This window comes from Lepus europaeus, chromosome 20 (genome assembly GCF_033115175.1).
Source record: "Lepus europaeus isolate LE1 chromosome 20, mLepTim1.pri, whole genome shotgun sequence".
NCBI classification, from domain to species: Eukaryota; Metazoa; Chordata; class Mammalia; order Lagomorpha; family Leporidae; genus Lepus; species Lepus europaeus.
In genome coordinates this window covers 45,063,893-45,091,120 of record NC_084846.1, presented here as the reverse complement: position 1 = coordinate 45,091,120, position 27,228 = coordinate 45,063,893, and the positions used below count along the sequence as shown (strand labels likewise).

The 27,228-nt window shown below is 41.7% G+C and overlaps 1 protein-coding gene across 1 annotated transcript in view; it reads right to left on the bottom strand.

The window, feature by feature from the left end:
* Positions 1 to 27,228, bottom strand: part of HECW1 (HECT, C2 and WW domain containing E3 ubiquitin protein ligase 1) — a 221,318-nt gene that overhangs the window by 51,114 nt on the left and 142,976 nt on the right. The window contains exons 15-21 of the mRNA XM_062178407.1: positions 17,697 to 17,802; positions 16,699 to 16,795; positions 8,456 to 8,539; positions 7,956 to 8,065; positions 2,973 to 3,093; positions 2,176 to 2,289; positions 1,119 to 1,271 (exon numbers count right to left, since the gene is read on the bottom strand). Coding sequence (XP_062034391.1) covers positions 1,119 to 1,271; positions 2,176 to 2,289; positions 2,973 to 3,093; positions 7,956 to 8,065; positions 8,456 to 8,539; positions 16,699 to 16,795; positions 17,697 to 17,802 — 785 coding nt within the window. The remainder of the gene's footprint in view (positions 1 to 1,118; positions 1,272 to 2,175; positions 2,290 to 2,972; positions 3,094 to 7,955; positions 8,066 to 8,455; positions 8,540 to 16,698; positions 16,796 to 17,696; positions 17,803 to 27,228) is intronic.

Here is a 27,228-nt window from a genome sequence, read left to right as displayed (position 1 = left end):
CCTGAATATGTCCTACGTCAGAGCTGATGCTCAGGGCCACAAATCCCTTCCACAGTAGCTTGTGTGCTGCACCTGTGTGTTTCTGCCTCATGAGCTTTATCAGCTACTTATTGACAAGTTAAGAGGAAAAGGAGTAACAAGGGGAAAATTTTGTTTCATCTTATGCTAAACAGTTGTGTGGACATACTTCATCATAGCTCCTTTAGAGCCATAAGAGTCTTGGGAGAGTGTATGTTCCACTATCTGAAAGCCTTAGGAAGAGTAGGTTATACTGAGGATGATAACCAGACTACAGGGACTTGGCTCTAAGCAGGTATTGCCACAACTGTCCCCTTCAATAGCAGCCTGATCAAGCCTCGTTGGAGGAAAACCCACGTTAGCAGTCTCGGGACTCATTTCCATCCTGATAGCAGGAACTAGGATTGGAACTCTTACAGTCAGAGCAGGGATAATTTTCAAATCAGGCATGGTCGTAACACAGTAGGAGAGTACAAACATCCTAGGTGTCCTGTGCAGATTTCTGGAAATTTCTAGAACCTACATCTAAGATATCTTGCCCACAAAGTTGCACAAAATTAACTAAGACCTATTTTTTTACCCACAACAGTAAGTGGCAATAGAATGCCACTCAATAGCAGACAACCAAGAGATAAGGATTTTCAAGTCAGATGGATGATTAGACATCACTGACCCAGGACTTCTTTTATTGGAAGATGCAGAAGCCAACACACACATTAAAGCTATTGGTCCAAGGCCAAAAAATTTCAAACCCATAAATACTTCCAAGGAACCTCCACAGGTTACTCATGATATTAGTGAAATTGTCAACATTCATGAACCTATGTTTACTTATCTCCATGTTTTCTCAGTAGGAAATTACCTCACATCAATTTGCAATTGATATATTATCAGTGTCTTTAGTAATTTATCTTGTGTTTTTTTTAATGAAAATTAACAGGTTCTTCCTGCTAAAAAAGAATCTGTTATTCCCTCTTATTATCCCCTTATAATACCTGGCACGCTGCTCTGAATGCAGTGGCCTTACAGAAATGCTGCCGACTTCTGATTAGGAAAGACCAGACATTCAAACGTAAGAAAGTGAAAATGATAGATCTTACCATTCGAGATGGTTTTCTACAAATGCAGACATGGGGCTGATCTGTACTGTGTAGGTATCATTTGCAGAGTACTCAAAGAGTCCATAGTAGGGGTTGAAGAGCTCCTGAGACAAAAGGAAGAAGAACTCTCGGGAAGGACCACTGTAGTCCAGGCTGCAAAGGAAGTAGAGGACCAGGAAACTCATTATGTGCCCGGAAGTGGGGGACCTGTTTCTATCCAAATTCTAGTGTGCTCATTTGGAGTCGGGATCTGGGGCAGAGCACCAGCTTCTCTGTTCTTTAGAGTGGATTCCACCGATTTAACTTGCAGCAGAGAGGGAAGTTGCAATAATTGGTCTGGGGGTGTTTCTTAGCCAGATGTCCATGAATGGACTCTGACGGCAAGTTTCCTTAACCTTTTTCTTTCTGTTCATCTAACACCTACAGAAAAGAACACACACAGCTGGTCCATTAGAATTAAGACCTTTGTTGTATGAGGTGTGAAGGAGTTTTCTGCAATAGTGCATGTCTCGTTTGTGTGTTTGTGTGTGTGTGAGAGAGCAAGTGAGTGAGAGAGAGAGAGTGAGAGAGAGAAAGAGAGAGAGAGAGAGCAAGAGAGAGAATTTTAAAGATTTCCAAGTTCATCCCAATGTGCTCTTCAAGGTGGTCTTGTCCTCCATGGTGAGTGATTTCCATAAAATCACTGAAATTATATGAGAAGTCTGGCATGTAACTTCATATGTGTACTTAGGAGGTAGAATTTTTTGATTAGATACTCAGAAGGGAATGCCATCTCAAAATAAAGATCCAGTGGCTTAGCACTGCAGTTTTGGCTTATACTTTCATGACGTGACCTCAGGCTTTGGGCATGCAACTAATCTTAGGTTTTTGGAGGAACACGATTCCTAAAGCTTGGCAATACCTGGACAGAAAAAGATCCCTGGGAAGACATGCTCATAGTCATGTTAGGGGCCAAGGGTTGTAATTATCCTGCTCCTACCCGAGAAAAACCTCCCCTCATCCTGGGGCTCTGCTCTGCTCACACCGAGGTGTCTGCATGACACTGCTGGTGCCTCACCCCTCCTCTCCAACAAAGGTCACGTAGAGCTTGTTTCGCTGGAGCTCCTTCCGGGAGTAGGCCATCACCTGATTGAAGGTTCCCTCCAACAAATGATCTCGCCGGATAATGAGCCTGAGATGGAGACGCAAGGTGAGTGACGGGCGTGAACTCAGGGTGTCAGACAGTGCTGTGTGCGAGCTCTCAAGGCCCAGATCCACCACCTCCCTCCCCACTCTCTCCAAGGAGGATGCAGGTTCCATCCATTCGGCAATGAGCTTAGCTTAACACTCTTTTCACACCTATCACTGGATGCCTTCATCACACTGAGCTACTTTCAGATTCTTTTTGAACAACTCATAGGTGGTTAACTTGGATTCTTGAGCTTGGGCTTGGCTTTTTAGGATGGAAATAATAAACCCAGAAGGAAAAAACTTTTTGAGTTCAATTACAAAGTTATTATAAAGATTCCATGAATTTGACTAACAAGTTAAATTTTGTTCCAGGGATAAGAGGATCTATAAGGTTTTTTCTTTTTCTTTTATTGAATTGTGCATTATTTGTTCTCTGAAAAGGTCTACTAGTGATTTCATACCTGTCTTTGTCTGGAATCTACTTTTCTTCCTCCTTTCCCACTTTCCTTCCAATTTCTTACTTTCCTCCTTAGCTTCCAATTTCCTAACTCCTTTTCCTACTCCCTTTGGACCATAAGTGCTACCACACCAGGGTACTTGATCTCCAAAAAAAAATTTTTTTATTGATTTAAGAGACAGAAAAATCTACCATCTGTATTAAGTGCCAAGCACTGGAACACTCACTTAATTTTCCCTGGACCCTGACCAAATCCTTTGGCTTCTAGTTTTCGGTAGAAATTGCGGAGCTTGGCCTCAAAGTCTCTCCTGTATGGTGAAGGGGCTCTCGCACTGGCTCTCTGTAAACCTGCAGGAAGAAGCACACAGGCCTGTAGGTCACCACATTTTACCCAAGAACAAATACACAGAGCAAGGGATGATCAAGAGCCCACCAGAAGCACACTCCTGTGTCTTCATGTTCCTCCTCTTCTAAGGAATTTCTCTTCATTTCTGTCATCCATTCAGTCTCTTTTATAATAAACGGAAATCATAAACTAAAGAGAAAAATAACTTCTGACTGGAATAAACATGGTTGCCACTCCAAGTATTTTAAGCTGTACTTATTTCTTTAAAAAGTACCTGGGTAAGCATTATTGTGGCTTGACTGCACTTAATCTAAAACCATGAACACAAACTGAACTAGGCTAAACATTTCTTGTAAGCTGCTGTAAGAAGTTACTGAAACTACAGCCAGGCAACTAGGGCTTTCATGTTATGTGGTTGTCATGCTTCTACTTTGATATTAATGGTAAAATAAACATATCAGTACACTTAGGGCCAGGGCATTTAGGGCTTTATATTAGGTTATCGTGCATCTTAACTGCCAGTTTTACAATAATGATAATTCTTAACTTTGTATAGAAGAGAGTTTCTGTATCATATATAGTGCTTTGTAAAGTCTTTACTATCTCCATACACCCTTTAATGAAAAAGGATATGAAATGCATAATATTATTGTCCAGGTTTTACAGTTGGCCAGAATCATGGCCTATGCATTAAATAAATATTTTTATAGGTTACTTACTAAGCTTACAATCTGGAGATTTATACCTGTAAACTCATAGAAATGAGTATATAATTACAAGTTGAGATGACTGCTATCCATGAAAGAAGGGAACCCAGTACTTTGAAATATCAGAACATGATGGACAAAGCCAAGAAGGCTTCCCTGGGGAAGACCTGAAGAGTAAAAAGTCATGAATTTGGGGCCGGCGCTGTGGCTCAACAGGCTAATCCTCCGCCTAGCGGCGCTGGCACACCTGGTTCTAGTCCCGGTCAGGGCGCCAGATTCTGTCCCGGTTGCCCCTCTTCCAGGCCAGCTCTCTGCTGTGGCCCGGGAGTGCAGTGGAGGATGGCCCAAGTGCTTGGGCCCTGCACCCGCATGGGAGACCAGGAGAAGCACCTGGCTCCTGCCTTCGGATCAGCGTGGTGCGCCAGCCGCAGCGTGCCAGCCGCGGCGGCCAGTGGAGGGTGAACCAACGGCAAAGGAAGACCTTTCTCTCTGTCTCTCTCTCTCACTGTCCACTCTGCCTGTCCAAAAAAAAAAAAAAAGTCATGAATTTGATTGAATGGGTCAGGAAAGGCTTACCTTCAACTAAGAGAAGAGATGAGCTGAGAGAACAATGCAGGGAAAATATGGAATATACAAAAGTCCTGTGGCAGAATGGACAGTGCTGTTCTAGTTTTTCTGGTACACAGGGTGTGAGAACAAGGTGATGCCAAAACAAAGCTTGAGAGGTAGACAAGAGCCACACCAACAGAAAAATGTCCAGTCTGGTGAGCAATTTTATTTTGTGCTAAGTGTAATAGGAAGTCATACTGGCATGATTTGACCTGTGTTATGAAAACATCCACCTTCCAGCCGTAGAGAGAGAAAACTGGAGATGACCAAGGTGGATTTATAAAGTCCAAAATGAAATAGGCTTGTGTCAGTGCAGTGGAGGTGAGAAGTGGACAGATCAAACATGTATTTAGGGGACAGTAAATTAGATATAGTTAGTGGAGAGATAATTTTCAGATTTTGTAACTGAATGAGCTGTGGAATCATTCATTGAAATGGGCAACAGTGGAAAAAGAATGAATTTGTGGGGAAGGTGAAGAGTTTAAAGAAGAGAAAGAAATCTGGGAGTGAGCCTTGGGGATTGTAGGAAGAGGCCACAAGAACAGCCACAGAAGTAGATATATGCATGAAGAAGTATCACAGATGCTTCCTGAAGCATCTGAGAAAGTTTTTGCTTGGTGGCCTCCGTTTTCTCGGAGAAGTAAACTAGAATGACATTTGTTAGGAGAGAAGAGGGACACTAGGGATTTTAGGCTTAGAGGAAGCAGAATATTTGAAATAATAGAAAAGATAAAAGAAATGTGCTAAAATTTTCTTTTGGGTGTTCAAGGTTCATATAAGGTGAGAGATGATAAATCTATAATTAACAATCAGCCCTGTCCAGTGACTTTTGCCAGAAAGTGTCTGACTGTAGATGTGGAAGAAGCAGACTGGATGGTTTATCTAGGGGTAGAGTTTTGCCCAGGGTTGCAAATAAAATGTTTTTGATCAGGAGAGTTCAGGGCATTGGTAAGGATATTACTATAATGAGGAACCACAGAATTTAGCTGGGTAGGAGAAAGATGACAAGAGAGAATTCTGTGAAGTGGAGGCCCTGTGGAAGCCAAAGGAAGGTCACAGGGATAGTAAGCATGTTGGGAGGAAAAAGGTGCTTGAATTGGGGATTTTAGAGATGACAAGAAGGTTGGGAATGGGGTGATAGGAACAAGTATTTGAGGAGGAGGAGGTGAAGATCCCTGAAGATAAGGAAGTCCAGACATGGCAAAAGCAGAGGACAGAATGGATGTTCTTACGGGTATTCAAAGATGATAGAAGGGCTTGCTTAGGAAGCAGATGGCTATGAGACAGGTGCACAGTCTCTGAGAATAAGAAAAAGGTGAGTAGCTGATGGTAACTGGGAGACAGGGTTGAGGACATGCAGCTGGGTGGTATAAACCAGGAAGCACTGGGGGCCCTACAACATGTGGGATGGGAAGGAACCAACATCCACCACTTGAAAGAAGTAGCCTTGGCAAAATGCCAGGTGTCAGGATAGAGATGGAACTAGAATACCAGTCTGCAAGTGCAGGCATAATTTCTTTCTAGCAGATTATAGTTTATTTTATATTATGGCTTTTTACTGCTGGAACTACTACCATTCTCACGACTGTGCATTTTCCTAATAACCGATACTTTACAAAGTACTTCAGAATAAACTTCTATGATTCATCACTTTGGTGCCTAGATGAATTTCAGAAAGCCTAGGTTAAGGAGAATTGTAAAATTTAACATCAAGAGTATTTGGATTACATAATCTAGGACCTTGTCATCAAAGTTAGAGAATAAGGCATTAAGTAATTTGTCAAAATGAATTAGATGACTATTTGGATTCATGGAATCAATAATGTCTTTACCAAGAAATTTGATTCCTTTTAAAAGAGTTTGTTGAAAATATAAGTACAAGATAGATTTATTTTGGTGCAAAAAATTGAAATTCGTATATAAATGAGGTCTTCAAAAAGTTCATGGAAAAAGGTGAATTTCAATTTTCTGTTACACCAAAATAAACTAATTTTTAAAGTCTGTTTTCAGTGAACTTTTAAAAGTGCCCTCATATAAGTTATCCAAATAACTCCCATTTAGCAAGTAACTCTTCATTCTTATTTTTTTATTTGTAATATGAACTGCTCTCATACAGAGATGTTAAAATCATGCACTACTCCCTATGGTTGTTGACCAAAGGTTGACGTGTTTGCATGCAGGGTCACTCTATACATCTGGTAGGTTATCGTGCAGAGAAATAGCTCCCCCAAAATGGAAGGTTCTATTCTCCAAAAGCAGGTCACTCTGGGTGCTCTTTTAATGCTTGGTTTTCCTGATGCTCGCTTGATAAAGCTCTGGTTGTCTTTATCACAGGCAATGGGACCTCAGATATGTCTTATGCTAAAGTAGAGGTTGGACATTTCCTTAACAATGATATTGGTACACTTTTTTGGAGGAAGTGACGGCAAGGATATACTGTCTCAAAAACAGATTTTAGCAACTAGCAGACCTTCCTCTAAGTTCTGACTGACACAACTTGGAGAAACTAAACTAAGAGCTATTCTAGTTTTGGAGACTTATGGGAGTTCTAAGTGACACTAAATCCAAAGAAGACCTTCCTCCTGAAAGCCAGAGTGCACTAAGTTCTTTCTCATCTGACTTTCCCCATGGCTTCAAATGTCAAGTTTAGACTCTGACCCTACAGGTTAGGAGATAGGAAGTTCCTAGATTTTTGAAACTATCATTTTTCCTTTTTACAGTTACAAAATGAAATTTGAGTTTACCATATAAACCTACAATTATGTGGAAATGCAAGCCAAATAAAAATATTGGAAAACTTTCCAATATCTGGATTAAGTTTGGGGGTACGGATTTGACCTAAGCTAATTATCTGGGTAACTCCAGGAAACATATTTTTTTCACTAAACAGTTCAACCCTTATTCAGAAAAGAAAGTAACTCCCAAAAATTGTATCATGAGTAAGTTCATCCTCATGCATAAAGAAAATTTGGGGAACAGTATCATATTCTTGTGGAGACATAACAATGATCCCTAGGAATTGTGTTCCTGAAACCAGCATCCAATAGAGTTCTGAGTTAGAAAGCAGAGGGTTTCAGAGAGGGCACTGCCCTTTGAGATGCTTGGATAGTGCTTTTGGCATGCAACAGCAATTTAGATCAGGGGAAGGGAACGTTTTTCTGTAATGGGCCAGAGATCAAGTATTTTAGGATTTGCAGGCTACTTGGTTTCTGTTGTTAATTCTGACCTCTGCTGCCATAGAAAACTACGTAAACAAGCATTGGCGGGTTCCAATAAAACTTTATTTGTGGATGCCAAAATTTGACTGTCATATTGTTCTCATGTGTTGAAGTACTCTGTTAAATTTTGTAAGCCACTAACCCTATGCTAGTTTTGGGGGTATTAGAAAAACAGGCAGCAGCAGTGTGTCGATGCTTTATTTAGTGTTTTTTCCATCAGGACATTGAGGGAGATGAAGAGAAGACACACAGTGTGTCTCCACCCACCTTCACCGAGTGGAAACACACATGGAAGCTTACAGGCAGGATCAGGCCAGATTCCCGAGTTACCTGGGGAGTTCTGAGGTGAGGAACAGGGTGAACAGCGGGGAGAGAAGCTATACCCAGGGTGGAAGGCAGCCTGCAGCGGGACGTAGGACATAATCTCTTCTTCAAAGAGACTGTAAAAAAAAAAAGTTAGCTCTCCATCACCAAGGAACTGTTCAAGAATTGGGGTCATAGCAGTTACAGTTTTCACAAAACAACAACGATTAGATTTGGATGCAGGATGAAAAGACACATCCTGCTTGTAGGTTCTCAGTGTATTTTAAAACTGAATAACTCCACAACAGTGTCCACCAAGCTCTGTATGAACTGGATTTCCCCAGCTGTAAATCTAGAGACAGTCGCAGACAGCAGGCATAGGCGCAAGGGCCTTCCTCCAGTGGCAGCCACTGGAATGTTCTGGAATGAATGGTGAGTGTTTCTGTGCAAGCCCCTTTCAGGGTAGCTGTAGTGGAGGAGAACCGCCCAGAAGTCTGCCCAGGACTGTGGCTGGCTCAGCCCCTTACCTTAGTAGGATGACTAGATCTGCATCACAGGACAACTTTTCAAGCCCGTGATTACCCTCTGTCCGAATGTAATGGATTTTCTCCCTGGAACAAAGTGGAAAAGAACATGAGAATTACCATGCAGAAGCTGAGGACCAAACCTGTTCCTGACCCCTATTCTCTTCTCCCAGTGTAGCGGCACAGCAATGTCCTGGTGCACAGTGCATTTTGTGGTGGTCTGAGCTCCTGTTGCAGGCTCTCAGGATGCCCCATTGGGATGGTTTTGCCTGGACTCACATGGGTACAGAAGCTGAGGAGCCAAGCAGGTCCTTGGAAGGCTAAGACTGTCAGATGTCTCAGAGGGTGCTGTGGGAGTGTTCCAGGCTCCTGGTGTACTGGAAACCATGGGAGAAAAAGTGAACAGGGCAGATTTCTTGTGAAATGCCTTGCCTGATGCAGAATCTATAATATCCCCCTGGGTGGCCTCCTGGGCAGACAAGTCTCGCAGATCAGTCAGCTTGTCCTGGTTCATTACAACTCACTGACCTCCAACTCCAACCTGGCAAATTATTCTGAGTAAGCATATGGTTAAATAGCTTTTAATTGGATCAAGTTCACTTTGCAATTTACTTTCCTGACATTTTTCAAACATTGCAAACACCACATGCAAGAATCAGTCCACGTAGAGGTGTTTCAGAGGAGTCACGCTTCCTGCCTTTCTTGAAGAGACACAGCAGAAATTTGGGGAAATGGAAGAACTGATTCTTAAACATGTACTTAACTTTTTTCTTTTTCCTGTTACAACTTTTGAGATAATTTGAAATGTATATGTAGTCATAAGAAGTAATACAGAACTCTGTATACCACTTATTTTTTATCCCAATGATAACTTACAGATAAACATATTTTCAAAAACACTGCAGATAAAACTTTTTAATTTTTAAATTATTAATATGATTACACATCTTATCTTCATAACATTTTTAGGCAAAAATATGATCAACTTGACCTTTTAATGTGGGGATTTTTTTTTCTTTAACAAGGCAAGGGAACTTTTTGACCTCTACAAAGATACACAAAAGGGGATTAAACAGAAATGCTTTATGATCCAATTTCTCAGCCCAGTAAAGTTCCACTACACTAAATCCTGTCACAGGTTCAGTGTCCCTCACCCAAAATGTTTGGAAAAAGTTTCAAATTTTTGGGTTTCTTTGGATTTTGAAACATTTGCATAGACATAATGAGCCATTCTGGTGATGAGATTCAATTCTAACTGGGAACTTCATGTATGTTTCCTAGACACTTCAGACACACAGTATTTTTAGTGTGTCTGTGTTCTGAGAGTGACCCTCACTTGAGGTCAGGTGTGAGATTTTCCACTTGTGGCGTCATGTTGGCCCTTAAAAGGTTTTGAATTTGGGATCATTTGGGATTTTTGCACTAGAGATGCCCAACCTGTGTGAAAACCTGTGTGAAAACACAGTGGTTCTTTGGGGTTCCATACATCATTTGGCAGAGAGCAGTAAAAACCCAGCAAAGAGCTAAAACACCAGCTTCTCCCACCACCTGGTCTCTCTTCACCTGTGTGCTTGATTTCCTCTCCTTGGTCTTTGCTCTCCAAATCCTGATACCACCTCAAAAGCTCTCCTATTTGGAGGACACACTCAAACTTGCTCCCCTGACTTACCAGCTTCAGTGCCACACACAACTCTCGAATGTATATGCTTTCCCAGGGGAAGTGTCCTGGGGTAGGTTATTCTGCTGCCTAGGGATGTCCATCTGGATAAGCCCCTGGACTCTCTGCCTGGGCGATAACGGGGAAGCACATTCTAGGGGTCACCTTTACTGCCAGGGTCCCTGGAAGGTAAGTCCAGAGAGGGTTAGCCCCATCAGAGCAGTGTGGTGCTGTTCCAGCCACAGAAAGCAGTGATCCTATCATCACACCACCATATGGACTATATCCACACATCACACTTCTAAGCACAGTTTCCCAAGAGTTCTGATGGCTGTCAGTCAGACATTATACCCTCTTTTATGCCCACGAGCATCTCAAGCAGATCAGTGGTGTGGGGACATCCAGAAGCCCTGAGACTCTGCCACAAGGGTACTGAGAACTGGGGATCAAATCCAAGGGTGAGAGCTCCCACTGTCTCTCTTACATATAATCCCCCGTCAACAGGAAAACTCCAGGGCAAAAGCCCTTAGAGATCACACGTGCAGAACCACCTGCTGCTGGAATCTTGACATCTCCCCTGGTGATCTCAAATGAAATCCTTGACTTTGGTCCTTTACTTAAGCCAGTTCCCCCTCCACAATTTCCTGTCTGTAAATGACCCCATGATTCATTTACCTGCCCAAGTCTGGCTGTCTTTCATTTTTTAAAGATTTTATTTATTTATTTGAGAAGTAGAGTTGTAGACAGAGAAAGGGAGAGACAGAAAAGGTCTTCCAGCCACTTGTTCACTCCTTAAATGGCCACAGCAGTTGGAGCTAGGCCAATCTGAGCCAGGAGCCAGGCCTCCCATGTGAGTGCTGGGGCCCAAGCAATTGGGCCATCTTCTACTGCTTCCCCAGGCCATAAGCTGGGAGCTGGATCAGAAGAGGAACAGCAGGGCCACAAACCAGTAACTACAAAGGATGCCAATGCCACAGTTGCTACAGCACTGGCCCCCAACTGGCTGTCTTTCTTAAGTGCTTTCTAGTCATCTCCCCTTACTTTCAAGCTGTCATCAGCTCATATTATTTTTGCATTCATAACATCACCATGAGCTGCTTTCTCCTCCCCATCCATAACCATCATCTCTCAGGCAGATTAATATAGCCGTCTCCTACATAGCCCCCTGTCCCATCTTAACCTGTCCTCCAGTTGATCTGTGTTACATAGAACAGCCAAGCAATCATCAAAAGCAAAGATATATTATTTCTTTCCTGCTGAGGGCATCTGAATTACTTCTCAAATAAAATGTATTTCAAATAAAAATTCCAACTCCTTCCCATTGCTGATAAGGCATAGTTTTACAACTTTGCCAGGCTTGCTGCTACCCCTCCAATCTACCTTTGAGCCACACTGGCTTTCTCTCATTCTTCACTGGCATTAAGCTTATCCCCACCTCAGGGCTTTTGCACACTCTCTCCCTGACCTCCACTTTGCATTTCAGGGACAACTCCTTCTTGTACTTCAGGTTTTAGCGTACGTAACCTTTATTGGAAAAGCCTCCCTCTGATTCTGTTCAGGTTGGAAGTCCTCTTGACCTGCACCACTGCATTGACCATCATCACTGAATTCTGATCATATCCCTCATGGTACTTAACGCTTTATGTAGCTATAGATTTGTCTTAAAAAAAAATAAGTTCAAAACTTGACTACTGTCTGTCTCGTTTGATAATTCTAACTTCCATGAGAGTAGTGTCTACATTAAAACAATCTTGATTAGGAATAGTTGGACAATAAAAGCACTCATTGAAGGAGAGAGTGAACGAATTGCAACTGCTACCATGTCTTTTAATCATAACAGATGTCATTAACCTCAGGGCTTTGTGGCTCCACTTTCCCCTCCACATGTGGCTTCCTTATGATTTGCTGCTGTCTGCTGAACACAGTTTTCTGAGAAGTCATCCTCTACCTTCTAATCCAGAAACCAACTCTCTGGACAGACTCCATGCCTCTCTGAGCACAGCAATGGTAGAACAGAGGTCACAGACTCCAGTTGGGGACTTCAGAGGAAGTGGGCGAGTTCCGCAGGCAGAGCTCTGGGGAGAGGCTTGCATTTAAACTCTTTGACCTTGAAAATGGATCTGACGGCCCTCACGTTACAGTCAGGGAGGAAGGCAAGGCCCGGTCAAGGGGGGAAGTGTCTGACTTCCCAGCTCCCTTGAGTTTCACTCCCTGAAGAGCAGCTTCTTGCTGTCATCCTTCTTCTCGGTTCCATGGCCTCAGAGTCATTTCCTGGTAGTCACTGACAGCCTTCTGTTTTGTTTTTGTTCTTAAAAAATAATTTTAATTTATTTAAAAAAGTATTCCACATGGGGCAGGCATTTGGCACAGTGTTAAGACACCATTGGAGACACTCACATCCCTCTCTCTCTGTCTTTCAAATAAATATGAATGAATATTCTCAAGGGTTTTGTATATTTTTATTAAAAAATTTAACACAATATATACTGATAAGATCATGATATTTAGCTTTTAGTTTTAAAAACATTTTTAAAGACATATTTACTCATTTATTTCCATTTAACTTGAAAGCCACACATGTGCGTACACACACACACACAGAGATCTTCCATCTGCTTCCATCTAAATGTCTGCCACAGCCATGGCCAGGCCAAGCCAAAGTCAGGAGCCAGGGACTAAAGCCAGGTCTCCCATGGTAGCAGGGGCCCAAGTACATGAGCCATCACTTGCTGCTTCCTGGAGTGCACATTATCAGGACACTAAATCAGAGGTAGAGTAGAGACTCAAATCCAGGCACTCTGATATAGGAGGCATATGTCCCAAGTGTTGTTTAACTGCTGTACTAAGTGCCTGCCCCCTTAGCTTCTGCTTTTGATGAAATATGTGGGCTTTTAACACAGAGTCCACAATTTTCCTTATTCTTCCATTAACTGAACTTGATCAGCCCTTGTCCTGACTGTTGATGTACAATTTAATACTTTATCCCTTTTAGTATTTTTTGTTGTTGTTCTAGTTAATACTATTGGTTGAACTCTGGAATCAACACACATTTATTCTTAGGTGTTGAAATTTAACTGAAAAGTGATCCCTGTTAAATATAAGAGTGGGAATAAGAGAGGGAGGAGATGTACAATTTGGGACATGCTCAATTGGACTTGCCCCAAATGGTGCAGTTAGAAATGTGCCAGGAGATTCTGATATAATCCCATCAAGATTGCATGTACCAATGCCATCTCACTAGTCCAAGTGATCAATTTAAATTCACAATTGATCACACTGAGGTTTAAGAGTCAAAGGGATCACACAAATAAGACTAGTGTCTGCGAATACTAACTGATGGAATCAAAAAGGGAGAGAACGATCCAACATGGGAAGTGGGATACACAGCAGACTCATAGAATGGCAGATGTCCTAAACAGCACTCTGGCCTCAGAATCAGCCCTTAAGGCACTTGGATCTGGCTGAAGAGCCCATGAGAGTATTTTAGGCATGGAAAGCCAAGACACTCTGGCAGACAAAAAAAAAAAAAAAAACTAAATGAAAGGTCTCTGCAAGTGAGATCCCAGTAGAAAGAATGGGCCATTAAAGAAGGAGGTACGTTTCTCTGAAGGGAGGAGAGAACTTCCACTTTGACTATGACCTTGTCTAAATAAGATCGAAGTCAGCGAACTCAGGAGGCTTCCACAGCCTTGGAAACTCATGACTAGAGCCTAGGGAGATTTCTGACGCCATAAACAAGAGTGTCAATTTGTTAAGTCAACAACAGGAGTCACTGTGCACTTACTCCTTATGTGGGATCTCTGTCCTTAATGTGTTGTCCAATGTGAATTAATGCTATAACTAGTACTCAAACAGTATTTTACACTTTGTGTTCAGTGTGGGTGCAAAACTGATGAAATCTTTACTTAATATATACTAAATCGATCTTCTGTATATAAAGATAATTGAAAATGAATCTTGATGTAAATGGAATGGGAGAGGGAGCGGGAGATGGGAGGGGTGCGGGTGGGAAGGAAGTTATGGGGGGGAAAAAGCCATTGTAATCCATAAACTGTACTTTGGAAAATTACATTTACTAAATAAAAGTTAAAAAAAAGAAAAAAAAATTAAATTAAAAAATGTACATTTATATGTGGGGGAAGAGTCTATAAGCTTTCATCAGATTCTCAAAGGAGTCTATGATTTTAAGAAATCATTAGTTTCTATACTAGAAAATTTCCAAGGTTATTCTGACTCCAAAATGCCCTAATTTCAAGCCACTGCAGCTCTGTAAAATCACAATTGTGCACTTCTACACTACCACAAAGCCCTTCAGGTTTCCTGGATTTTGCCATAATGTGGTATTACACAATGGGATTTGAAAACAGTTTACTTCTTACTGGAAATATATTCTGCTCTTTTACACAGAATATTACTTTATTTAAAAACTTTTTCAAAGATTAAAAAGAGACTCCAATGCTTTAGTAAGTTCTAATTCCTCCAAAAAGTAAGCAATGAACTTATTACTTTATTGTAGAATCAGTAACAAAAAATGCTCAAGAGCAGCAATGGGTCAGAAACCCTGCAAGTAATAGAACCCCCTGGAAAATTCCCTTAAGTTGTTATGTACCATATGAGTCAAGAGCACCTGGTAGGGTTGGCACTGTGGCATAGCAGATAAAGCTGCCATCTGCAGTGCCAGCATCCCATAAGGGCAGTGGTTCAAGTCCCAGCTGTACCACTTCTGATCCAGCTCTCTGCTATGGTCTGGGAAAGCAGTGGAAGATGGCCCAAGTGCTTGGGCCCTTGTACCCTCATGGGAGACCCGGAAGAAGATGCTGGCTCCTGGCTTCAGCATTTGTGGCCAATTGGGGAGTGATCCAGCAGATGGAAGACCTCTCTCTCTCTCTCTCTCTCTCTCTCTCTCTCTGCCTCTCTCTCTCTGTGTAACTCTGACTTTCAAATAAATAAATAGAAACTGTGACACTGCCTTCCATCATGGCACTTTAATGAGACATGGACAGGTAATCCTTACAAGTTGAACATAAGTGACAAGTGATAATTCCTCAAGCTGAAGTTCATGCATTCATTAAAAAAAAAAAAAAAAAGATCTCTCACTCACCCTAAAAGTAGTGTTTGCTATCTTCAAAGTAGAGAACAGGATCTGATGGGGCAGACTGGGTATAAACATGGGGAACACAGAGACCCTGCTGTAAAGAGCTGATGTGATGGAATACATGAGATTCAACAAAGCTACAAACAATAAAAAAAATAAAATAAAATAAAAAACTTACAAACAAAAAGAATGCCATCAAAGCAAGACAAAAAGAAATCTTGGTCTACTCAGACCAGTGGATTTCTGCATTTGAACTGTCTTTAAAATGTGATGAGATGTCCTTAAAAATAAGCCATTTCAGGAAAGACAGAGGCAAGAGGAAATCCAGACTGCTTGGAAAAGGTGGAAGATGCTGGGAGGAAAAAGCTTAGCACTGGATGAAGAGTTAGGTCAGGGCCACACTTTGTAGAACATGGATATTATGATTAGAAATCATGACTTTATTTTATACACAATGAGAACTGTAAAAGTTTCCAAAGGGCAGTGAAGCATAACTTGATCTATGCATCTCAAATAAGAAGGTATGATAGGGGATATCTTATGAGAGACTCCTGCAAAGTCCAGGAGAAAAATGATGAGGACCCAAAGTTGGGCCATGGCAGAGAGAAGCAAGAAGAAGGGTGGCAGAGAGAATGTGAGAGCTGAACGTTTGGATGTGCAAGGAAGTCAGAGTATTACAAGTGTCAGCCATTTTCAGAAGACTGAACCAACTGGGAAGGAAAGAGCTAAAGACAGTCATTGACTGGATCCATGATCACCCTGCCTAATCCTTTACACACATCCTCATTCAAGCATCTCCATGTTCACACTGTGACCTGCACATCAGAGATAAGAAGACCAGAGGCAGAGGATTGAATAGCTTGCCTTCATTAATTGTCCTTACGTGTTGGAGTAAGAATTGGAGCTCCAAGGGGACACATTCTCACATCTCTAGTCTTTGAAACACTGAATAGTAAACTGAAGGAAAAAGATGATTGATTATCTTCATGAGAAAACAAGATGTAAGTTCACAGACATTTTCTCTTTTTATCACTTTAAGTGATTTTCAGAGATACTTGTTTAAAATCAACCTCATGTATAACAGCATTTAAGTAGCTAGAACACACAGGATACTTTTTCTGTTTGGTTTTGAATATATTCACTCAATATTTATTTTGCTATTAAAGAATCACATTTTAAAACTAAAGATAATTTATATGGTGTTTTACATAAATAAATGTTAGCGAATGAAATTTTGTTGCTTCTCTTCAAATCAATGGAAATCATCTGAGCATTGTATAAACATTATGTAACCTAACAACACGAATGTCTCTGATTGTTCTAATCCCCAGAACACTGGAATGTCCCAGACCTTTCATTATGAGGATTTGCATTGTTATTTAAGTATATGAATAAAATGCATCATAAGCATCTGTTCTCCCGACAGAGCTGTTTTCCCACCTGGAAAAGTAGCTGAAAAGACCTGGAGTTCCAGGAGTCAGGGATGAACCCTACCTGAGTGCGTGGTTTCTTGCCAAACTTGGCTGACGCTCTTGCAACATTTCAAAAATGTTTGGTTGGCGAAGAAATGCCACAATCTTGTCATTATATGCTGAAACAGACAAAAGTGCAGAGTTGTGGTTGAGTCTGAAGCTCAGAGGTAATTTCTCTGATGACTGGAAAATGGGAGCTTGATACCAGGATTAGTGCAGGAGTTTGAAGGGCAAGTAGCATACTCATCACAAAAAGTAAGTTCTTGTGCTTTTAAAATGTGTGACGTTATTGCATTATTATTTTTAAAAGATCAAGCTAAAAGTGAACTAGATCTAGGTTAATCATCTTTAATATATCAAGAACTTTATTGGTGTTAACTCATCTGTGTGAAAAGGTGAAGGAGAATAAAATAGCTCTTCCCTTGAGAGATGCTCTCCTTCCTTCCTTCTAATTTTTCTTGGTTATTTTACCAGATTTCTTATGGTAGAAGATCCTTTAGGAGTTCAAAGAAATTTTCTGAGTACTTGACACTTGCGGCACTTGGCCATGTAGCTCCCGGTAGTGATAATGGAAGTGCCCATTGCTCAGACTTCCTCACCTAATTTCTCCTGGGACATATGGCATGTATTCTGGAAAAAGTGAAGGCTGCAAAGTTTTCCCAATACATGCATGGAAAGAGAGCTCCGAATTAAAAGCTGAATGCACCAGCAATGAAGTCCATCCTCTCAGTGAAACTATGCGCTTCTGGACTGAGTGAACAAGTCATTCAATAAGGTAAGGAAGCAGCAGGCAGTCTACAAAAGTAGTAATGAGAGAGGGAGGGAAGGAAGAGAGAAGGACAAAAGGAAGAGAAGGGAAGGGAGAAGTGTGGAGGAAAAGTAGGAGCAAAGGACCAGGGCGGGTGGACTGTGTCACAGAAGAGGAGAAAGAAAACACAGAATCTTAAAAACTAATAAATTCATGAGAAAAACAAGGTTAAGCATTGGATATCCAAGGACTCCAAGAAGGGTGATACCTACCCAGTGGCAATGACTCATGTTGATGTTGGCTCCGAATAGCAGCAACCAGGCTGTGTCCTGGCCGGGCCAGTAAAGAGGCTCCTCTGTTTCTGGAGACTTCTGAGGCCTAATTTTAAAACAAAAGTAGAAAGTATGGAAATATATCATCAATTTCAGATAGTCTTCGGACACCAATTTTTTTTTTTTTCTTGCCTAAGTTAGAAAAATGCAGGGGCTAGCACTGTGGCATAGAAGGTTGGGCCTCTGCCTGTGGTACAGGATCCCATCTGGGCAATGATTCCAGTCCCGGCTGCTCCACTTCTGATCCAGGTCCCTGCTAATGCACCTGAGAAACAGCGGAAGATGGCCCAAGTGCTTGGATCCCTACACCCATGAGGGAGACCCAGATGGATTTCCAGGTTCCTGGCTTCAGCCTGGCTCAGCCCAAGCCGTCACAGACATCTGGATGGAAGACAATCCATGGTTGGAAGATCTCTCCCTCTCTTTCTATAATTCTTTTAAGTAAATAAAACTTAAAAATAATGATTGAGTGGTGGATATTCTCTATTAAGGTTTGTAAGAAAGTGATTTTGTCAAACGTAATAAAAGGCAATTAAGCAAAGAAATGGTCCCCATCGAAAATATGCTACAGATAAATTCTAGATAAATATCATTAGTAAGATAAGTTTATAAACTTCCTTTATGAGAGGTAGCACTGAATTCAATACTGAATGTGAAATGGATTTGCTCTTTTAAACACAATTTATTCAAAGGGCTATTCTTTGTTGAGTGCTTATTATTTCATTCACAATGCTGGCTTCTCTTCACATAGTCATTTGCATCCTCACAAATTGTGCAAGATATGCATTTTTAAACCCAATTTACAAAAAGAGAATCTGCGAATCCAAGAAAAGTTGCCTGCACATTTTCAACTATAAGAGAGAGAGAGAGCTAAGATTCCAGCTTACGCTTGACTACAAAGCACTTATTTATTTCTCTCATACTACCATCTGGCATCACATCCATTAACTTGATTGTGGTTGGACATTTTGATGAAACCTTATGGAATAAATACCTTGCTTAGCCCAAGGTTCATATTTGTGGCAATTTTTCAAAGATTTACTTTATATATTATTTGAAAGGCAGAGTGACAGAAAGAGATTAGAGAGAGAGAGAGAGAGAGAGAGAGAGATCTTCAAACCACTGGGTGACTCCCCAGTGGCCTCATGTCCGGGGCTGGGCCAGCCAGAAGCCAGGAGCCTGGAACTCCATCTGGGTGAAGTCCAAATTTGGACCATCTTTTGCTATTTTCCCAGGTGCATTAGCAGGAGTTTCACAAGAGCAGAGCAGGGACTCCAGACTCTGCTCTGACATGGGATGCTGGTGTCACAGACGATGGCTTCACCTCCTGTGCCACAATGCTGGTCACTGTGACAATTACCTTTAAACTAGATTAGCTCAATTTGAAATTTTAATAAATCATCTGAATTCTAGAACATAATTGTACCATGAATCCACAGATATTTTGCTCCTTGAGACCTGCACAGAGTTAAGATATTAAAACTGAGGCCTTGTAGATTTTCCACATTGCAATATGCTCACAAGATATATGGGATTCAGTGTACAGCATGACTCATTCTATAATATTTGCAAGGTATGTTAAAATAGGCTTTAATATATTTAAGAATTTTGAAAATAACCTTGTAAGACACTTATTAAGACTTCAAACATCTAGATTTAAAAGGAAAGAAAGTTTTCCTTTTCTAGACCAATTTTAAAATTCACTCACAGAAACCAGGACAAGTGAAGAGCACCTATTCCACAAAGTCTAGAAAGGTCAAATAATTCTTAAATGATCATTTTTAAAGAAAATTATTTATTTAAAAGGCTGAGTTACAGAGAGGGAGAGGTTAGGAGAGAGAGAGAAAGAGAAACAGAGAGGGGGAGAGAGAGAGAGAGAGAGAGAGAGAATGAAACAAACAAACATAGAAAGAATGAATCTTCTATCACTCTCAGAGCTTGGCCAGTGCAAAGCCAGGAGCTTCTTCTGGATCTCCCACATTGGTGCAGGGGCACAAGCACTTGGGCTGTTCTCTGCTGATTTCCCAGGCACATTAGCAGGGAGCTAGATCAGAGGTAGAGCAGCTGGGACTTGAATTGGCACCCATATGGGATGCTGGTGTCCCAGGTAGCAGCTTTATCTGCTATAACACAACACTAGTCCCCAAAATGATCACTTCTGACTACAAGCGTGATGCTGCAGATGAAAACAAAGGACAATTACTGAGTGTTTCTAATTAAAGACACAATAATTGCTGGTTTTCCTCTGGTTTCTGCTTTCACACTCCAGACCAACAACAATAACATTCTTCATATGCAGGGATGTGCTACTTGTTCATTCTCTTCTGGTGCCAGTCTTTGCTGCTCTTCTGAAAGTACTAGGCATGTCGATGCAGCCCTCTTCTCTCCTGGTCCTTTTCAATGCCCATGGCTTACTTGAGGACAAAGGGAATAGGTTCTGTGCCACTTTGGAGGGACTTCTCACTGTGATGACATTAGCACTTAGCTCTGTCTAGCAGGTGCATCCAGACACCAAGATTTAGAAGCTGGTACTTCTGCAACAGCACTTTCCAGTCTCAATTAAATGGTTATAACACAAAGTAAACAAATAAAAGTTTGCTGATCAATACACTATGCATAGTTGAGTGCTCATATTTCTTTATTCTTCATGAATTAATAAATATATATAATTTTCCTGGAACTAAAATATGTACTTTTTCTTGATGGAATCATGCCAATCTGCCATCGTGTGGGTTTAAAATATTTTTGAATCTGTAAAGACAGGATTTTTGAAGACCACCGAACTAAGGATTATCTAAGTGATGAGTTACAGAGAGAAATTGGGGAAGCACAGACATATGATAGCTGGATGCAGAATGGCTTGGCTATGCACTGAACTCAGGAGACCTGCTGTCTTATCTCAAGCAAAGCTGTCAGTGGGCCACCCTGAAACGAACAGGACTTTGAAACAGGAAGAGGCTCACTTTTCTTCCTGGCTCTCACATGAGACTCACACGATGCCTACTTTGAGGCCATCTGCCTACTGGCAAAGCCAGTCCAGATTGAAAGACTTCAGGAAACAGATGAAGCCCCAGAGACAGATGACTCACTGAGGACTGTTCCAGGCCAACTATGAGTGAGATACAGGAAACAAGAAGAGAGTTAGGGCATGTGGGGTCCCTCGGCCACAGACAGGTTTGCCAAGGGTTGGCACTAAATGGCTCACATACTTGAGCCTGAAAGATGGGAGACTCAGATAGAAACATCCTTCCCCAAATGGAGCCCAGGAACTGACAGACATGAAGACAATTTCAGGAAGAGCTGGAGGAAATTCTGAGTCTAAGTCTGAACTAGAATTCAGCATGTGCTAGGATCCTTGCAGCCCTGAAAGGCACTAAATCTGTCCTGAGGAGCATCTAATAGCAACAGTGATGGACTGGATCTCACGGAAACATGACGGCAACATTGCCTTGACGTCTAACTATTGAACAGTGACTAGGCAACTGGATTTTCCATTTAAAACGACAATTATTGCATGACTCAAATTTCCTAGCACTTGACCCTTTTGGTCCGAGTTTCTCAGGGCTCAGTGTGTGTTGGGGTGAGGGGGGGGACTGGGGGAGGGAGAGACAGAGAAAATACATGCATGAAAAAGAGAAGGAACTACAGCTATTCCATGTCAGGGTAAAACCCAGTTTGCAGTAGGCACTATTTATAGCATTTTAAAAATTTTCTTATTATTTTTTAAAGGATTGATTTATTTATTTGAATGGCAGAGTTGGGGGTGTGGAGAGAGACTCCATTGGTTCATTTCCCAAATGGCCACAACAGCCAGGGCTGGGCCAGGCTAAAGCCAGGAGCCAGGAGCTTCACTGGGTCTCCCACATGGGCCCAGGTACTTGGGCCATCCTCTGCTGCTTTCCCAAGTGCTTTAGCAGGGAGCTGGACAGGAAATGGAGCAGCTGGGATTTGAACTGGTGCTCATATGAGATGCTAGCACTGTAGGCAGTGGCTTAACCTGCTGTGTCACGGCTCCTCTCCTCCCCCTTTTAATATTCATTTATTTATTTGAAAGGCAGAGTTCCAGGGAGAGGGAGAAGGAGAGAGAAGCATTTCTTTTTCTTTTGATGTTGATAGTTTTAATCATAATTGAAATGTGAAAACTTCAAACATTTAGCTCTCTAGACAAAACAAAATAGTTATCTTCAGAAAATAGCTTTCAGTGACTGGTAAACAAGCTTCTCCTTAGCATTGCAATTTGGAAATGTATATTGGTGGGTTTTTCTAAAGTTTTGATTGGAAATTGCAGGTTTTAGACTGCATATGGGTTAATAATCAACTAAGGCTATCTCCGAAAACACTGGAGGTCTGATGATTAAAAAACCATAAAAACTTAGCAAGTTCACAGGAAAAGACCAGATGATGAATTTATATTCATCTCTAGATTCCTTCTGTGTTTTCAAAATATGATACATCAGAGAATGAATTTCTTCTGGGGATACAGAGAAGCTCGATAATAAGAAATCTGTTAATGAGAGTACATATAATTTCAATCTTTTGCAATAAATAAACTTGTATTTATTTCCATTTGTCACAAAAATTAAAATATATCATTAAAGTTTTTAGAATTAACTCAAGGAAAAAAGAGATATCTATGTTTGAGTTGTTCAGTACTTTTATTAAATTATTGTAGATTCTTATGATCAAATAATGTCAAAGAATTTTAATGGTGTGAAAATTGTCTGCAAGATACTGTAACAGGAATGTAGGACACAGAGCTACAGACAAGATCTCATTTTCTACTTTTGTGGGTACCAGGATGTGTCTCCAAATGAGGAACTATGCTCAGTTTCTAACTTTTTTTCCCTTCTGTGTCTAGATTTCTTTTTCTTTTTAAAGATTTATTTATTTGAAAGTCAGAGTCAGGCCGGCGCTGCGGCTCAGTAGGCTAATCCTCCGCCCTGCGGCGCCGGCACACGGGGTTCTAGTCCCGGTCGGGGCACCGATCGATCCTGTCCCGGTTGCCCCTCTTCCAGGCCAGCTCTCTGCTGTGGCCAGGGAGTGCAGTGGAGGATGGGCCAAGTGCTTTGGCCCTGCACCCGCATGGGAGACCAGGAGAAGCACCTGGCTCCTGCCATCGGATCAGCGCGGTGTGCCGGCCGCAGCACGCCGGCTGCGGCGGCCATTGGAGGGTGAACCAACGGCAAAAAGGAAGACCTTTCTCTCTGTCTCCCTCTACTGTCCACTCTGCCTGTTTAAAAAAAAAAAAAAAAGTCAGAGTCACAGAGAGAGAGGAGAAAAACAGATTTTTTCCACCCACCAATTCACTCCTCAAATGGCCGGAATGGCTGGAGCCAGGCCACAGCCAGAAGCCAGGAGCTTCTTCCGGGTCTCCCATGTGCGTGCAGAGACCCAAGCACTTGGGCCATCCTCACCTGCTTTCCCAGGCCATTAGCAGCAAACTCGATGGGAAGTGGGGCAGCTGCGCCTCAAACCAGCACTTATATGGGATATCGGTGCTGCTGGTGGTGGCTTAACCTGCTAAGCCACAAGGTCAGCCCCATGCATTTTCTACACTCATTACATATTGTTTATAATTAAAAAGCTTATTATCAAAGGTACCTGAATTTAACAAAGTTCCAATCAAACCTGCAATCAAGTATGAGTTTTATAAAATCAATAGGAAATTCACCCATTCTAAGAAGTAATTCTAAGTACCATAATTAATGAAGACTCCTCCCTACCAACAGAAATGATTGGACTTCTGCCATCTAAGTCTCTGTAAAGTCTCATTAAGAGGGACTTCCTGCTTTTAAAATGAGAAGTTTCTCTTCCCTGCTGGATCTTGCCTTTTCCAGGGCACTCACTGTGAATCTTCTAGAAATTTCCTAATGATTTTTAACCTGACCAAGATAAGACGGTAAAAGTAATGAAAATGTTGTGCTTATTCTTCCTTATTAATATTAACCTACATTGCTAATTGCAGAATAAGCAAATTTGTTAGCCTTCAGTGACCTCCTTATTATTACAGAGATGAACCTGATATTCATAGCTCCACAGACTCTTTTTAATTATCTATGTCCAGTTCCATTTGGATATTATGGGAAGAGATAAGACCTATTTTGTTGGGACTTCAATATATTGCAGATATATTTACAATGCAAGTCAAATGTCAAATAATGAGTTTTTTGCATAAATACCATATTCCTGATAACCGTATTTAGAAAGCTACCTGAAAAATTTTCAAGGGAAGTGAAGAATAATCCCAAAGATGTTAAACAACTTTTCTATGTTTCTGTTCACAATATATCTTTAGAGTTTTGAGGGAAAAGTTTACCATACAGGATCCTTACTATCAAAACTGATTTTAGGCCGGCGCCACGGCTCACTTGGCTAATCCTCCGCCTGCAGCATCAGCACCCCGGGTTCTAGTCCCGGTTGGGGCGCCGGATTCTGTCCCGGTTGCTCCTCTTCCAGTCAGCTCTCTGCTGTGGCCCAGGAAGGCAGTGGAGGATGGCCCAAGTGCTTGGGCCCTGCACCCGCATGGGAGACCAGGAGGAAGCACCTAGCTCCTGGCTTTGGATAGGCACAGCGCACGGGCCGTAGCGGCCATTTGGGGGGTGAACCAATGGAAGGAAGACCTTTCTCTCTGTCTCTCTTTGTCTAACTCTGCTTGTCAAAAAAAAAATTGATTTAAATTACATCCTGAAATGCAGTTTATATTAAAAAAAACTACTAAGTGATGCACAAGAGAATGGCTCCTGTTGGAAATACTGGGAATCCTGTTGGGAAACATTGCTATCTAAGGAGTGGCCTAAGCAAACTTCTAGAGCTAAGTTCCCATTGTCTGTGCTACACATCACAGAAATTCACGGACTATGGAAAGATTTCATTGATTATTCTCGAGTCTGTATCTCCGACGGCCTAACTGTAGCTAACCAGATTATGTGGGTGGTTGCACACTGGTCATCTACAAACAGACCGGCCATCCTCCACGCTGGCTTTCCTGCTTCCCTGACCTGTGTTGTTGATGCGACTGTGACACTTCTAGTCTCATGGTACCAAAAGCTTGGACTCAAGCCTCACCAACTTGTGAGGGAGGAAACTGGGCTCCGTGGAAAGGAAGGAATAGGCGATGATGCTGTGCAGCAGCTGGAGCTGGGATGTAGGTGTCACCCTGACTTGGGGAAGGCATAGTTGGAGAGCTGGCAAAGCATTATTTCTGCATATGTTAGTGAGGGCTATTGGGCATTTGGAATGGAGGACTAAGGACGGACGATTTGCCTTCACCCAGTGTGGGTGCGTATCTCTGGTTGTTTCAGGACCATGATAGAACAAGAAAGGCAGGAAAAATGTGTATTTGCTCTCTTTTCTTAAGCTGGGACACACACCCAGATGCCCCTGCTCTTTGACATCAGAACTCTAGCTTCTGCCTTGCAGACTCTGGAACTTGCATCAATAGCCTCCGAGGTTCTTGGACCTTTGGTTTTGACTATCCTGATTCTCCTGGTTCTTGGGTCTTCAGACTTAGATTGAGCTCCCCTACCAACTTTCCTGGTTTTCTACAGCTTGCAGGCAGCCTGTTGTGGGATTTCTCAGCTTTCAAAATCACATGAGTCAATTTCCCTAATAAATCCCCTCATCCATCCACCCACCCACTCACTCACCCATTGCAGAACCCTAATACAGGACGTTTCTGTTCTGCTTTGTGTTTTCTTTTGCTTTGATTGTCACAATGACTGGTGAAACAAGAGCATTACTGACATTTTACTGTGGAAACAAAGGCCCTGCAATGGTATGGGGCAATTCTATATATCAGAGAGTTGTCCTGCCCCAAATACCAACGGGTGAAACAATCTCTACAGCCCATTTTTACATAAAAGTCTTCATATCACTTTCCTCATACTTATTCATTGGGCTCTTTTTTAAAAAAAGATTTTAAAATTTTATTTGAAAGGCAGAGTTACAGAGCGAGCGAGCGAGCAAGCAAGAGAGAGAGAGATCTTCTGCTGCTTCACTCCTCAAATGTCTGCAAGGGCTGGGGTGGCCTAGGCTGAAGCCAGGAGACCTCTGGGTCTCCCATGTGCATGGCAGGAAACCAAGAACTTGGGCTAGGTTCTGCTGCTTCCCAAGGAGCATTAGCAGGGAGCTGCTCATATAGGATGACAGTGTCTCAGGTGGTGCCTTAATCAGCTGAGCTGAACACCAGCCCTCAATGTGCTCTTCTTAAAAAGCCCTAACTCCTCTATGTGGCATTCAAAGCTTTTCAAAATCAAAATACAGCAAGGCAGAACTTGCTGTTCAGCCATACAGAACTCATCACTGTCTCTCAACAGACCTTTCTGATTCTTACTCCTGCACCTTTGCTTGCGCTGTGCTTGCTCTCTGTGGGGTTGTCCATCTTCTTCCTTTGTACCCAGCTACAGTCTACCAATTTTCAAGTTCTAGATCAAGTACCTTATATTAAAAGATAGCTTTCCTCATCCTGCTTTGAACTTTTGTGGCACTTATCCTAACATTCTTCTTGACATTCAATCATATTCTGATTTCTCTTATGACTTAACTATGTGTTTTTGGCCTGGTTTCAAAAAGAGAACACAGACTTCTCCAGGGCAGGGATTGTCTCACACTTCTTTGTAATCCACGGCGCTCATAGCAAGTCACGGACTTATTCCATATTTGTTGAGCGAAATCACAACCCAGAGAAGAAAGTCAACACTTCCCACCACCCATTCCCTCTGTTCTTATTCGAGAGTCCCTCCTGTCTCCTCATTCCCTACCCAGGGGTTCTCACAGCAGGAGGGACCAGATATTTGTTTGCTTAGAGGAGACATTTTTTCTCTAGTGTGCTGCCTCTGGATCAGATATCCTCTGCCTCCAAGCTTCTCTCTATGTTGCCTTTCCCCTTGTGTCAATCCAAAGCTAACAGGAGAGAGAGAATGGGCAGAGGAGTGCAGAGATTTGAAAATCTGATAAGCAGAGCAGTTGGGAATAGATGCTTTGGTTGATGTACTCTAATACTCTTTCATAGCATATCACATGTTAGGGCTTTCAGCTAATTCTCGGTTGATGTAGATGAACAATGTCATTAATGTTAATGTTAAATGAACTGTATTTGGGTTATTCAATCACATAAAACAAATGTTTTTTTGAAACAGATAATACAAGTGGTATTCATGGTCCCAATCCTGCCCTTTCAATTAGAAAGCTTTTTAATATTTATGTTTTCAGGTTAATTTATTATAATTGTAAGACATCCATATCTTTAGGGAGTTCATCTCACACTGGGTAGTCAACATTTTTATTTTATTGATGGTCAATATGTCTGCGATATTCAGCTTCTTTATCATCTATAGTTATCCTATGTCAATACTGAAAGTTTAAAAATAGCTAGACATTTTAAATAAATTAAAAAGGTACTTTTCAACTTGATGTAAAACTTTGAATTTTTCCACTATAATATTAAGACATTATATTTTCTGAAATGTTAACG